The sequence below is a fragment of the Amblyomma maculatum genome, chromosome 3 (assembly GCF_055883805.1).
Source record: "Amblyomma maculatum isolate TAMU_Amacu chromosome 3, ASM5588380v1, whole genome shotgun sequence".
NCBI lineage: Eukaryota > Metazoa > Arthropoda > Arachnida > Ixodida > Ixodidae > Amblyomma > Amblyomma maculatum.
The window spans coordinates 74838039-74853259 of NC_139346.1; the positions used below are offsets into that span (position 1 = coordinate 74838039).

The 15221-nt window shown below is 44.3% G+C and overlaps 1 protein-coding gene across 1 annotated transcript; it reads left to right on the plus strand.

Annotated features, from left to right (window-relative positions):
• Positions 1-2192: 2192 nt before the first annotated feature.
• Positions 2193-10894, plus strand: LOC146194992 (uncharacterized). Its single transcript, XM_084596693.1, has 6 exons — positions 2193-2268; positions 3415-3518; positions 4597-4659; positions 5063-5125; positions 8486-8539; positions 10802-10894. The coding sequence occupies exons 1-6, from the start codon at positions 2193-2195 to the stop codon at positions 10892-10894; spliced, it is 453 nt and encodes a 150-aa protein (XP_084452819.1).
• The last annotated feature ends 4327 nt before the right edge of the window (positions 10895-15221 follow it).

Genomic DNA, 15221 nt, shown 5'->3' on the forward strand with positions numbered 1-15221 from the left:
ACAACTCGGTAGTTGGTAGATACGAACGACAACAGAGAGTTGCTAGGGAAAAAAACCTTCGTTCGAACGTTGTAACGGCGGTGTGCCTCAGAGTTCGACGTAGAGACCATGTCACATCAATAGAAGATTTCTACTCCTGAATGAGAATGGTCAACGACTAGATGCAAGGGGTGCTCACATAAACAGAAATTTGAAACCCTAGAGTAAACTGCTATGTGCAAAAGCCCTGTCTCTACTTTCAAGCCGACACAAAGCATAGCCATGCGGATTTCTCTCGCGTAACTCCATGTTTAAACACAAGATAAACCACACCTAATTTTTAAGCCTGGTGCATGACGCCACGGATAAGATAAAAGCTGAGTCTTCGAGACTATAGGAGCAGAAAGCAAGAGTAAAACATCACCTCGAACTTCGATGTATTGTCGCATTTTGTGCTGTTCTCCTTAATGGCTGCCGTTAAGAGGGCAAATAACCACTGAAGAAAGTGCACAGATTAAAGCGGCATTTTATGTCAACTATTTTCACTGCCCGAAGGAAACCAGCAATATTCAGAGCATCATCTGCCCTACGCCTTAATGAGCTTACGTGCGTGTGCCTTGGCTTGGGTACTGCTCCTTGTTAGCGCTATATATACAAACCTTATACAGCATAAACCATGTGCTTCATTCTAACTATTGCTGATTTGCTGTACCACACATTGTACAGATTGCATTATGAATCATCGCAGACAGCCGTTTTAAACTGGCTCCTTATAGGAACAAGGGCCGATCTATGCATTTTGAGCAGGACATCCTGCTTGCCGCTATTTCTATTAATGTACATGCGTAGGTGCAGCCCTTCACCGCATTGCCTCGTTTCAGTCTATTCAAGAGACGCACGCAATACGTCATAACCGTAGATATTTCGTGCCTTCAGTAAGATCGCGATCGCTGCCGGCGTCTTGCAGGACGTGAGAAGAGGTATTGTAAAGAGCTCCAGGAAACAGACGGCAGTGTCACAGAAGCGATATCCAGAATCTGTGAATGACAATAACGATCGTAGATTTCGCAGCTACTGCGCACTTTATTGAGTACAAAATGAAAAATATGTCACACCGCAAAGCATCATGTATGCGTTTTGTTATCCGACATTTTTTTTATTTTTCGCTGTTTTTTAGCACTTTTCTGCAGTAAATAAAGTATAAGGAAAGCATGTTTGTTGTTAGTGCACAAACATTGTCTTAACCTGGCCCCTAATAGTAAGCATAGAAGCTGTTTGTAAGACTAACAACTCGTCCCTGGACGAGATACTTCTTTGTGAAGAGTAAGAATTGAAGCTTTCAGAACACAGATGGGGCGGTGCCATAAAAGAGGTTCTCATATTGTAATATGGCTCCTCTACCTTCTATTCGACCCTCTATACATAAATAATTAATAAATGTGCTTGTGGATGTCCATTAGCAAACTTTAGGTCACTAATCTTGTGGCCTAGCAACTGCAAAACAAAAGTGAATTTATATCTTCTCAAAAGCTATCCCGTGACAAGAAAGGCAAAAATATTTTCCTCAACATGGGCTTCACGATGTTCACCGATGTCTGAAACCGATTCGGAACTTCCTCTCAAGCGCATTCATTTGTCATTACCACCTTATGAAACGACGAGCTTCTGTCGAGTTGCGCTAGGAAAAAAGACCATTCAGCATTGAAAACATCTCTCAGATCGCTTGCTTCCATCAGCCCTGCTTTGCAGGCGCTGGCTGGACACACATTACAATGATGGATCCCGGTATTTCCTGCTCTCTTTTTATTGCTTCAGAAGTTTAGAAGTCCCTGAGCTCGGGTGGGAAGCGATATCTCCACGGGTGCGCAGCTCCCTTTCCAAACATTCCGGTTCCTCCGTAGAGCCCCATCGATTCAGGTGTGTCATTACAGAAAGAATATATAAAATATGAATATTCTGCTGAAAGTCATCTCGCGGGCATAGAGCTTCCTCTTTCAACGCCCTTGCATGTGTGGCATGAATGATGAACGCATACAACCCTGTTTTGATTTTTGTATGATCCATCTCGCACTCGTGTCAAGGCTAACCTTCGTCACTGACTCCACCAACGGTGTAATATAAGCGCGTGGAAGGTGCTGCGATTCACTTTCTTTGCCAGTGTTCGCGCAGTTCTTCTGAACCTACACACCAGCAGATTCCTGCAGGCAGCCACCATGTTAGCTCTTCCCGTAGCACTGTGCTTCTTTTCAGCTGCAGTGTTCGCTCAAGACTGCGACAAAGCGCAATTCGGTGAGTGTAATGCTGTGATGCCGTTATATTTTAAGTCACAGTTCTTTCAGTAGTTACGTGGAAGAGGCAGCACAACAGGACGCAGGTGGTAAGAAAAAGCAGGCGAAAGAACCTTGAAATCAGTTTGGGAGTGCTTTCGCAAACCCAGGATAGAATACTAATTGTGGACGGGGTGACGCACGTTACTGGCCTAATATGCGCATCTTATTATTTTACACTAGTTCGGTTCGCCTAGTTGCAAGGGAGCATTCGTATAAGGCACAAGAGAAACAGTGTCCCCCAGTACCGGGTGCTGGGCGCTGTGAGTTGGGCGTGGACTCTGAGAGAACACACAGCACGTCCCGCTATTGCAAAACGAATAACACTTCGGAAAAGTCCCTTCATGTAAATTTTTATGTAGAACAGCTGTGAAGCGTATATAAAGCCAAAAATGAAATGTGTGCTGAAATTATGAACTAAAGTGAAACCAGGCGCGTGCTAAACGCTGGTGTGTTTCCTAGACATGACAGAGGTGGCGAGAGTCTTTCAGTGTCTCGTACCACCTGTTTTGGTTAGAATAGTGGCTAAGGGATGGGCTTGGCGTGATATTTGGACGGTTTTCTCTCCTAGGTCGTCACTGACGAAGGCACGGTACATTTCTAGGCACTAGATATAACGGTATAGCTTTCAACTTCGCATGGCTGCTCTTGTGCGGCCCCTTGCAGGTTTCTAACATCTTAGAAATGTCCTTTTCTTGTTCATTTGGCAAGAGAGTAGTCTTATAAAGCCAATGTGCAAACCAGTTTCGAAGGGAATTAAAACAACTCCGCCAAACGGTTAACACTGCTAAGCTGCTGCTATGCTGTTCGATGCCTTGAAAGAAATTTTGAATACGATTGATTGATAAATTCGTACGGCTTTATTTCCTATGAACTTTCCGCTACCTATATAGACGGTTGGCATTTTCAACATTTCGAATTATAGCAAAAAAGGCAGATGTATATAATACTACGAATCGCTCTGATACTTTCATAACTCAGAACTTTTCTTAATTACTAGTCACGTGCGTAAGACCCGGCAGGTATAAGCGACCTCGAACTTTTGAAGCGTCGGTGTCATGCTATGAATGTGTGTATTCCCGAGAAGTTATGAACGCTTGCGTTGCAGATGACGCTACGATGAAGGAAGCTGGAGAAGCGGCCACTAAGCTGATGAAGGACTGCGTCCATCTTCTGGATAAATACCCCGCTCCGCTGAGTACCATTGCTGACGTATGTCTACTGTTCTTCTGAACAGTCGACTAGGTTTACTGACAGAAGTACTTGATTTTTGGTGACAAGTATACACCAGACGAAACAAATTCGTCTGGAAAATACCTAAGTAAATACTATTAGTGATCCCAACATTCAAAATTTAGTCACGTCCTGTGTTTTGTGGAAGATGTCCTTCATTAGGGATGTCTTGCGTATATTAATTAGCCTCTATAGTATCATAATACTTTATCATCTCGGATTCACATAAGCGGAACGTGCTGCGCGGCGCCGTATAGCCATTCGGTAAATCACGAGAATCTATGTTTTAGCTTCGTATCGTCCCCACAGCGTCCTATTCTTGCTTCATAAAAAGCCCGGGTACACTCCCCAGTTTGACACTGTCTTTAATAGGTTTTTATCGCTACAGCTTTCGGAGAAATATTTTCCTGGTTCTTCGCTACCGCCTTCGTTGACATCGGCCTCGGCATTACGTGCACCACGCTGATTGACAAGCATGCTGTGCCATCACACATGGCCAGTGTAAGGCGGTCTAGTAACGCAGCACGTTTAGTGGGCCTTACAGACTGTCGTCACGAGATATGGCAAAGGCGTCACCTATGACGTCACTGCAACGCCTCATATTACTGCTTCTTGCTGAATGGTCCAAAACCCTTGCGATTCTATTGACAGCACGGTCACCTAAAGCCAGCACTGTTTGAGTAAAACATTGTACTATCTGTCGCATGCAGCTGCTCATTATTCTAACGCGACAAATAGACAAAGCACTGCTGAATCATAAACCCTTTTCAAGACTCCGCTGTTACACTGCGCTTAACAAACAACAAATGCTATAACACGCGCTCGTTCTAAAATTGGGGTGCAAAGGTACGACCATAAAACTGCAGCGCGAAAAGACAAAGAGGCAGTAGAGAGAAAACGTGCATATGATGTAGACTAGTCATCACACTAGGCGTTTATGAAGTCACGTGAGTAGTTTATCTAGAGTTGACGCCAGTGAAGCCCTACCTGTTTTTCTTTGGTCTTTTTACCGCCTGCTTATTATGTCGCTAAGCAAATATGAGCTCTTTTTTTGCAGGGAATGAAAATGCTGTGCAACGACTACGCGACCTGTCATGACAAGCACGAAGTCCTGACGCCGGTACGTGGCAGTTTCTGGTAAACATCGGTACAGTCAGAAAACCAACTGTTAACTTACTGAATGGGCGAATAAAGAAGCTGTTCAATTACAGCAAAACTTCCGCGATGCCTCTCATTTGCTTTCAGGTAACGTTTCTCGTGGCCGAAATTTGGTCTAAGGTTATTTGGTCCCCCTTTTCAAACAAACGCCTCGTGCGCTGATATGCAGCACCGTTGTCAAAATCGTTGTCGAAGTGCAAGCCCTCGTACACCACTGATACTCGTTTATTAAAAAAAAAAGTGTTTTGCCCGAGAACACTTGTCACGGGTGATCGGTTTTGCTTAAAGCATCGAATTTCAGACTTTGAAGGAAAGTTTTCTTCCGAGCTTATTAACACTGTTCTCTTTACTGATCCCACACGCAGAAGCCCGATGAGTACAGGAAGCAACTGATCGTATGCGTGCAACCGCACTTCATCAAATTTTACGTAAGTACAATATTTGTTTCCTACAGTGGAAAGCAGCCGACTTGTTCGCTGAGGACAATTATAATTCAGAAGTATTAAAGTTCCATTCACACCATAGCCCTGCTAGTTTTACAGAGAAATGTTTTTGAGAGACTGAGACAAAGATGATGTCGCAGTGATCACGCGACCCACTATGGGCCAAACACGGCGCAGTACGCCCAAGAACTCAAATTTAAAAATTAGTTCTAGTTATCCAGTTGAAAATACATTTATGCTCTCAAAGAGCTCATGTCACCACGAAGCCCAGGTACAGAGTGTCATCCATTTGAGGTACATTTAAAGGCCCTTGGTCCATCTGCCAAATTGGGCTCCTACCAGCCGCTACACCAAATGCACGTCGTCACATGCAAAATTCGATTGGGCGAGAGAGTTATGACGTTAAAGTGGTGAGCGCGATCTCGAAGGACCAATACGGAACACCATCCCCAGGAGTAAAATTCGTAAGTATTACCTTAAGCTATTGGAAAAATATGTTGTCCTACCTTAGCCACTAAAGAGTTCCCGATGGCAAACGGACAAACTCAGCCTAGGAGTGGAGCCAAACTGAAACAGCTGAGGCCTCCAGTATTATTGCATTCCCTCTAATATAGACCAACACCGAACTATTACGTAAGTTCGAGGCGGTGGCGCTGCTGTCGCAGACTGGGCCGACTGAGGGTGCACAGTAGCGTTAGCGCCCACAGGAATACATTGCACCGAAAGATTTCAAAGCAGTGTTCTCATTTCACAGGGCACATATGATGTCGTAATTTGGCACAGAGCAACCATGAGCATCCTAGACCAGATCGTGAAAGTATGAAATATCATGACCGAGGCGAAGTATTTTTAAATGTCGCGAAACGTATGGGGGTGCGAGTTTGGAGGGCGACCCTTAAAAACGCATGTAAACACAACTTCCCGCAACATTTTTTTTTTTTTGGTTCAGCAGCGTTGAACCCTTCTCATTTTTCAGTGAACATCTTGTATCACGCCCCGACATCATGCTGCATGGCACACTACATTCACTTGCAAGTCCTGCAAGCCTGACGACTTGCGGGACCGTTCAGGGCACGATAAACTGACCGCGCAGAGTTGCAGACGACAATGCACCACCGGCGCTGTCGCTAGCAGACGCTCCGGAGCTGGAGGCGGCCGTGGTGGGTACCGCCAGCTCCGCTGTCGCCTGCTGCAATGCGCGATTCTCGTTCGGTCCACATTATCGTATGGCGTTTGACAACTGCTTTGTCAATGTAATTCTATCTAGGATGTATCCCTTGAGTGACAGTATTATCAAGCTAATTTACTCCATGCGACAGCATATCAGACTGTAAACAAAACTACGCGATTCGCAACGTGAGCATTTTGGGGGTGTCCGGATTCATAAGATAGATTATTCGGGGAATTTTCACAGTAGACCACCTCCGCAACGACGCAGCATACTTCTTCAAAGCGCTAGCCAGTGTTTAACGGCCGGCCACCACTTCTGGTGCTCTGCAAAACGTGAGAAATGTTGCGGTACATTCTCTTTACATGTGTTTCTATAGGTCGCCCTCCCGACTCGCACCGACATACGTTTCACAACGTTTTAAAAATACTTCGCCTCGGTCCTGAGATTTCATACATTCACGATCAGTTCTAGGCTGTTCACGGTTACTCTGTACCGAACAAGGACATCATAGGTGTCCCGTGAAATTAGACAACTGCTTAGAAATTTTTCGGTTTCATGTATTCCTATGGGCGGTAACCCTAATTTTCACCCCCAGTCGGCTGCGACGCCGCGAGCGCCCCCTTTGTTTATAACCACGGTGTCTGTCTGTAGTGTTTAGCGATTCCGTAGGTTTTCTGTTCTCTTGCGCAGAATGTCCACGCTTTTTTAAGAGCAATTAATCGGTCAGTTGTCACTTCCCGTTGAGCGTTACTTATTATTTATTTTCAACTATCATCAGCCGCAAGTCCCCGCCCAACTCGTAAAGTTCAGTCGCGAGGGTCTTTATACGTCTGAATAGACGACTACATACCACCAGCTTATCTTCCCGAGAGGGCAAGAGGCAATTGTAACATTTACACTTATTTACCTATAATAAAGGGCATAACGTGTAAGATCTATACCAAAAATGAGTTTCTGCACAGACAATGGATGTCTAAATGAATGTTGCAGGTGATCATAGGTTCAGTAGGCAAATTCGTAAAGTGTAAATCGCAAAGTTTATTTCCTGTCAGAAAAAGAACATATTCAATGAACTTACCGCACGTGGCACACCGTCCGCAGTAACAATACAACGTGCTAAGCCGTAATGGCCAGAAAAATCAAATGCTTTCTTTTCTTTCTTCCTTAGGTGAAAGTCATTCCAGTCTTACGCACATGCGTTATGACTCCCACCACCGATGATAGCTCAGAACTTTGTTTTCCATGTGCACTGGACGAAGAACGAGCCTAATATTCTTCGATTTAAGGTAGCTGCTCGTACAAGTAGCCCCGCATAAGATCTGAATGCAGCGCAATTAATTTAAATATAGTACTACTATGACCGATAAAAACGTCGTTATAGTGAAATTGCGTAGAACATGGCGCGTTAGTCTGGAGAATTTTAAAACAGATTTACCTAGACGTCCAGACTTGTGCATCTATTTTTGTATTGCTTTATTTTCCTGAGTATCCACTCTCAATAAAGTCTATACTCACTTTCGGAAACAATTATCAGCACTAAAAAGCGAAAAGATGGCTTGCGCCGACCAGAATGACGTGCACAACGTGATTATGTTCCTACAAAATTTATGCACCACCGCAGGCATGTGCTTAGGAACACAATCATGTATCGCGCCACGCTTACTGGCTCTGATTGCCCTTGCCTTTCGTACTCCCGTAAGCCGTTTGTGAGCCGGAAATTGTAGAAAGGAGAAGAACATATATTCAGCGTGCGTATAAGCTGGATCAAAAAGAATTATTCGCTATATACAAAAATAAAATGCAGCACGAAATCTGAAACGAATCCAGGTGCAAGGCTTCATGTACGGGGCAGCTGCGCCTGGTACAATTAATAACAGACTAGATCATGAATCATAAAATGCTAAAGTAATCTTGTTAGGATGCGAAAATGTTCGGAACAGCGTAAAAGTTTCAAGTTTCAAACATTATAACTTACGGGTTTGCACGGGAAATACGACATTGCTAGGAGCAGCGTAGTCTGCATCCCTGCAGAAATGTGTGGACGTCCGACCTCACTCTTTGGGCGCATGCAGGATTGCATCGTCAAAGCTGTGCTCTCTTTATTTTCTCCATTTTATCGAACTACCTAGGAAACAACCACGCAATATTTGTCTAATTTGCTTTAACGCTTTCAGAAATCAAGGCCAGAACTGAAGCACGATCCCGAAGTAGTTGCCAAGGAAGTCAGCGTAAGTATATCCAATAATTTAGACTAGCAGTTATTAGATCATTCGACATGGGCTACTCAGGCTGCCGAATTTCTCATATTACCTCCAGTCGTAGACATGCCACGGACAGGATAAGCTATTCTGTGTTCTGCCCAATAATAGCAGCGCCTCCGTAGATACGAAACGTCTGTACAGATAGCCGTATTGTGTAAAGTAGTTGTATCCAATAACCAATAAAGTGAATTCATTGAAATGTATACGTCCAGCATAATGCGAAGCCAGCTGCAACTTGCTGTATTTGAATATTCCGGCGATTTGCTTAATAAAACTGTTCTTCAGCGTATGGAAACCAGCCAAGTGCATTACGGACACCTCTGCTTTTGAACAAGTCGCAAAACTAACTTTTCAGTTTTTGGCTGGAAGCAAGGGTAGTGCGAATGCACTAAAATTGAGGAGAATCTACAATGCCTGTGATAGTAGTTGCGGAGTTTTCACAAAATATTTCTAGCCTATGCATTCGCAGCAGAGGCACTTAAATCGTTTGGACTGCTTTAGAAGTCGCGTCATTTCAAAGATATGGAATCCGAGTGGGCTGAAACTAATTTTTTCTACCAGCAGTAGCACTACTTCTACAGTAAAAAGTAAAGGAGAATGATAGGGAAAATCACTGGCTAGCTTAATTTATAGTAAGGTTGAAAGTTGGGCAAGTTGAAGCTAGTTCATTTTGAATGGAGCGCAAAAAACTAATCGCAGGGAGTAGAAGAGTTGTGTCTATCTACTCCTTGTCCTCGTGTTTTGCGCTACCTTCAAAATGAGCTGAATTCATACTTGCCTCTTTGTCTTATAGCGAAAATAAACTGCGCTATAACTGTTTAATCCCAGTAACTTAAAGCAGCTGTATTTACCGGCGCCTATTTACCTGCATTTACCTCTGCTTAGAAGTATTCACAGACTTGGAATGGGAGCAGTTAGGGATAAGAGTAGATGAAGAATACGTCAGTAATTTGCGATTTGCTGATGATATTACCTTGCTAAGTAACTCAGGGTGTGAACTGCAAAGAATGATTGATGACCTAGATAGGAAAAGTAGAAAAATAGGCTTTAAAATTCATATGTAGAAGACTAATGCTGAACAGCCTAGGGAAGGAAAAGCAGTTAACGTCATGTAGTGAAGCACTGGAAGTAGAAGGCGAATATATCGACTTAGAACAGGTAGTAACCGCAGAGCCGGACCATGAAAGGGAAATAACAAGAAGAATAAGATTGGGATATGGAGCGCATTTGGCAAGCATTCGCAGATTATGACTAGCAGCTTACCGGTATCGTTCAAGAGGAAAGTATACAACAGTTGCATCTTGCCTGTACACACCTATGGGGCTGAAAGTTAGAGGCTAACAAATAGGGTTCTACTTACGTTGAGCACAACACAGAGGGCTATGGAACGAAAAAGGTAGGGGCAACATTAAGAGGTAGGAAACATGCAGAGCGGGTGAGAGAAATTACTCAAGTCACTGACATTCTAGTGGAAATTAAGAAGAAAAAATGGGCATGGGCAGGACATGTAGTGCGAAAAAAGGATCACCGATGGTCGTTTAGGGTAAAAAAACTGCATTTCAAGGGAAGGAAAGCGTAGCAGAGGGCGGCAGAAAGTTAGATTGATGGATAAGGTTAAGAAGTTCGCAGGGGTCGAGTGGATGCAGCTAGCACAGGACCGGACTAATTGGAGGAATACGGGAGAGGCTTTCGCTCTGCTGTGGGTTTCCTGGCGAATCGCGCCGGACTACACTTTCACACTGTTCGAAGGTGGTCAAAAAGAACTTCCTTCCAGACTGGCATTCAGTACATGGTTATCTTGTGTTACTTTCTGAATTTGTAGTTGCATTTAGTACAAAACCGTTCTCCCGCTTTCCTTTCAAACTATCAAACACTACTGAAATCGTGTTCCTTTTTTCATTATAGGCCCATTAGACCCTAAATATCTGTAAATGCGAGCGCTGCCGCAATGTAAATCTATCAGTGTGGCAGCCACTCCTTTATGGTGAGAGTTCACTTGATTGGAAAACGTTGGCAATAATTTACAATTGCACATCAGATCACTAGGCAGTATGCTTGATACAACGAAAGGGGTATGAGGTCTACCGACTTTCATTCATAAAAAAACCCTCATGAATGCATCCCTTTTTTTTACTGTTGAAGCATGTACGGAAAAAGAAATTTTCGAGCACTTAGCAAATTAGCATTATCATAGTCACCATTATATCGGTTTTCTATTTTCTTTTTCAGGAATGTGTTATGGATCACATACCGCTCTCCAAGAACATGGGAATGGCTGTTGGCCAATGGATCCTCAAGATACTAGGAGCACAAGGGCAGTAGCCTGGAGGCTTCGTCGCTGCCGCGAGTAGTTTTGATGTGTAGATTTTGTCTGTAATAAAAGCGTCGCTATTGCAACATAATATTTATGTGACACATTATGTTAAGGTCGTATGCAGAAGACGCAAATCATTGACATCTTCGATAGCTGCAACATTGCTCACTAAGGTTCTCACTAATATGCTCCACTATGAAACCGAACTAGCTCTTTGTATTTACTGTAAACATACCGCAAAAATATCTATCTCAAAACAAAAGCTTGGTGTAGTGGGCACACTACGCCCCAGCAGATTATTGTTCCCAAATAGGCTCAGGGGACACGGAATCTAGCTTCAAAACCTGCCCTTGAATTACTACTATTGCCGACTGGAAGCATGTTGGCTCTATTCCTTTCTTATGAGCGAGAGTGAAATTTTAGGATTCAGAATTAAACTGGGGCAAGGTTTTATTGACATGAAACCAGCCCGATAACACTGCTCTTTTTGTTCACATGAGGGCCACGTTAGCGGCATTCATAACGCCCACGAGGTGCACTCCAGGGATTTGACGAATAATGTCATGTATTCGTCATCCTTGAAGTCAACCCGCCCTTTTGTCGTTCTGCAGAAGAAGGTTGCATTTTTCCACATTGCTGCGTCCTCTTTTGTGAAAATATAATACTACAGCGACGGCACTGTGAACTTTGCAAACGTCCTGCATCGTATTTGAAAGCAAATTATGTCTCGTCTAAGTGAGTATTAAAACCTCTATTTATAACAGGAGGAACACTCATTTATATGCCCAGGTGTGCGACTCCGGGATTCAATTTTCAGCTTCCCAACTATTTGAGGTGATATTCCTAAATGATCATGGAGGTCCGTTTAAATAGACTTAAATGGGTCTGTTTAAAAATGGCAACCTTGCCTATTGGATTCCTGCGCGACTCCCATTGTAACAAAAATTAAGAACAATTCTTGCATGTACAAAAGAGCCAACTATAGCAGCACACACGCGACATATGCTTCAGTAAACGAAACATGTATTCCCCGCAGGAAATTAAAAACCATTGCTTGATATAATAGTTTTACAGAGCGCTCCTAAACAACCGGACAATCACCGCGAAAGCTTGCCTTTCGGTATTTAAAATCTTTACCGGCTAAGGGTTTCGACTTCCCGACGCAGTCTCAAATCTCATATATCAAACCCGACTGGCAGCTGTATCCCGGATGAAAACACATGCCGCTAGAACATACTCCAAAGATACGCGCTGCAGGTAGCCGACACCAATAGAGCGCCGATTTCATTCGCCGAACATGCTTCTCATTGCATCCATATAAAATCGAACACGATTCCATTTCCTTAACATCCTATGCCTGCATTAGTAAGCTGACTTAGGACATAACATCTCCCAGCAGACATGTATTCTGGCAACTGTAACAACTACCACCGAGAACCTGATCCGACACACTGCGAAGATCACAAAAGAAAGGCTTACAATGCTATTTAGGTGTGACATGGCCATATAACCTGATTTCCTTGGTTGTTATTTAGTTTCCATTTCTCGTTATGTTTAAAAAGAGGAAGCAATCTGTGACGCATGAATCACGTTTTCAGTCTTGTTAAAGGCAATGCGGCTCACGATAAATGAGGTTAACGCTGTCTGAGAAACATGGCATTAGCGGTGAATTTTACGTTTCATTGGCGCCAAAACGTAGCAGACGGATCTGGATTTAACCAGGGTCCCTGTCCTTTACAGTTGTGTGCCCTAACCACAAAATTACAGCAGCGCATCCACATCATTTGACTCATACTTAAACTTATATTCTTCTTAGCGATGTGAAGGCCCCGCACTATCAATTCCTAATGAAGTGCATTATCTCTTTGTCAAGAGACAGTACACCTCATGAAGAGGGCCACACTGCTAGGTAAATCAGTGCGTAGGTGGACAGAAGGCATCCCATCTAGCTAATCTGCATTCAGTCATCATCAGCTACGCGTGCGATTCCGTTTCCGTGAGCTAGTATGAATAGTTACATTTAGAACAGTAATATAAACCTCTAGATGCGTGTTTCACGAAAGGCACGCCAGGGTCACAAAATGCCACAGGAGCCGGTAGAGGAAGGTAGCAGATTTACTGGCACCAGCACACATGCACTGACGAAAGAAGACACGACTGGGCTAAGGTACTTGCTAGCGAGCTCGCGTAATTCTGTTTTATTAACAGTAGGCTCTCGCAACTTCCTTCTCCTGACAGGTTATCAGGCGTTGGAAGCAGCATCCAAATGACGCCGCTAGTGGCCGCACGAAAGAAAACGCCTTGGGTGGACACTGCGACACCGCGAAGCACAGCATCGATTGGAGCAATGCCTCAGGCATCGCAACAGAGAGGAATCTGTCATCGCAACTTCTTGAATCACTGCATATTCAAACGACGATACGGTTTAAACCATACGCCGGGTAATCTGCCAGAGAATTACGCACGATCATTACGCTCCCTAAGCTGTACATAAACCATTTTCTTCATCCATCCGCTTTCATTGTGAACAAGGAATCCGTACTGGCCCCAAAGCGCCTTTTTTATCTTATTATTTTAGCGAGAGTTCATTTTTATTGCATTTGCAACACTGCACCCGTTTCAGCCCATCGCGTAGTCCTGGGAAGGGTCAAGTTTAGCCTTTAGCCGCACCCGAGCCTAATACGGCTTTAACCAAGCCGTATGAATGTACCTTAGTGGCCTATAGGGGTAACGTGATTGTCAGAGTCCTGGAAGGCTGATTCGGACATAACCATCCCATGTGAAACGAGAGACCCAAGTATTGCTAACAAAAATCAACCCGGTTTAACCAGAGCTAAACCACAACCAACTTTTTCTACTATGGATTGCAAATTACCTCCCTGTGACGAAGGGTTTATATAACGTTAAGCATCCTATAGCTTTCTGAGTACAGGCGCTTAGTCTAGCAAGCTGGCGGGCGGCCCCGGTCTGCTGAACGAATTGGTCAGCGTCAGCTACTGTTGCGTGTGCAACACACGGCAGTAGCATTGCGTCCACCATGGTATCGACTTCGTGAGCGTACACTGAACAAAACGGTGAAGCGGTTCGCGTCCTGAACTGCGGTGTTATAAGCGAATTTTACATACCGTTGTATCTGATCCCAGTTCTTATGGTCTTCGTCGACGTACGTAGAAAGCATATCGGCAATGGTCTTACTGAGTCGCTAAGTAAAGCCATTTGTTTGAGTTTGGTAAGCTGTTGTTCTGCCATGACAAGTGCCACTGAGCTGCATAACTTAATTGGTTAGAAGTGATGTAAATACCATGCCTCTGTCAGTTAAAACGGCCGCAAGGGCACCATGAAGAAGGACTACGTTAAAGATGAAAGAGTTGGCATTATCAGTATAATTCCGGCTGGTATGGGCTTTTGTTGTTGCAGACTCGAGCAGAGAACTGCAAACAGAACGAGGAGAAGGGGGACGAGCTTTGGGACTATGGGGCGCGCGAAGGAGACTCAGTGCCATGTTGCTACTGACCGCAGTGAGGACAGCCGGGGATTAAACTCATGCAGTTACAGGCGGCCTGGTGTTTGCTTGGCTTCTTCTATATTTGCATATTATAGCGGGTGAGGTATTCAGTGGCGACTATAATATTCCGATTTCTTAATAATGACGTAGGAAATCGCCTAAGCGAACCTATACCGGCTTGGTGAAAAGGCACTTTAGGAGGATAGGTTGCAGCAGGCCGGCGGCTATACAAAAACAGCGTCTTCCGATCGTTGCCAATGCCGGCGCATCTTATCATAGCGCTGAATAACAGCAGCTGGCTTGGGCCAGAAGCACTTCTGTCGTACTTTGATAACGCTAACATATTCGAAGTTATAGCGTCGGCACTCATATATAATGAGAGTTCGGCCGGACGAAGCAGAGCGCAACTTTTTCAGTAGCCTAAACCACCACAGCTGCTTTTAACCTCTCCCACCATGCAGCACGAATGGTACGATTGGCTAGCACGCTCAAGCAAAACAAAAAAGTGCCACCATGCAGGACAGCTTTCCCAATCGTCCCGGGTTAAGCCAGGCTCACTGCTAAGACTGCAGCAGCACCAACGACGTAAGCAGATGGGGTCGCCAGATTCGGGTGCGGATCTTTCGCTGTTGGCTCGCACGAGGCATCAACATCAATTTTAGATACTGCCAAGACAGAGAGACTTGTATTGTGTATACAGGGTGTTTCACTTACGAATATCAGCGCTGTTCAGAAACAAGCCTCTTGATCATAGACCACCGTTCCTTATTAATTTTATTGCCAGAGCATACTGCTCCCATTTTCAGCCCTTCGCGTAGCCATGGTCGGTA

What these genes read in the sequence shown, in the direction of transcription:
- LOC146194992 (XM_084596693.1), top strand. Translation starts at nt 2,193, where the DNA reads ATGTTAGCTCTTCCCGTAGCACTGTGCTTCTTTTCAGCTGCAGTGTTC. An exon ending in CTGCGACAAAGCGCAATTCG is followed by an intron (nt 2,269 to 3,414) that starts GTGAGTGTAATG and finishes CTTGCGTTGCAG; the next exon opens with ATGACGCTACGATGAAGGAA. An exon ending in CGCTGAGTACCATTGCTGAC is followed by an intron (nt 3,519 to 4,596) that starts GTATGTCTACTG and finishes CTTTTTTTGCAG; the next exon opens with GGAATGAAAATGCTGTGCAA.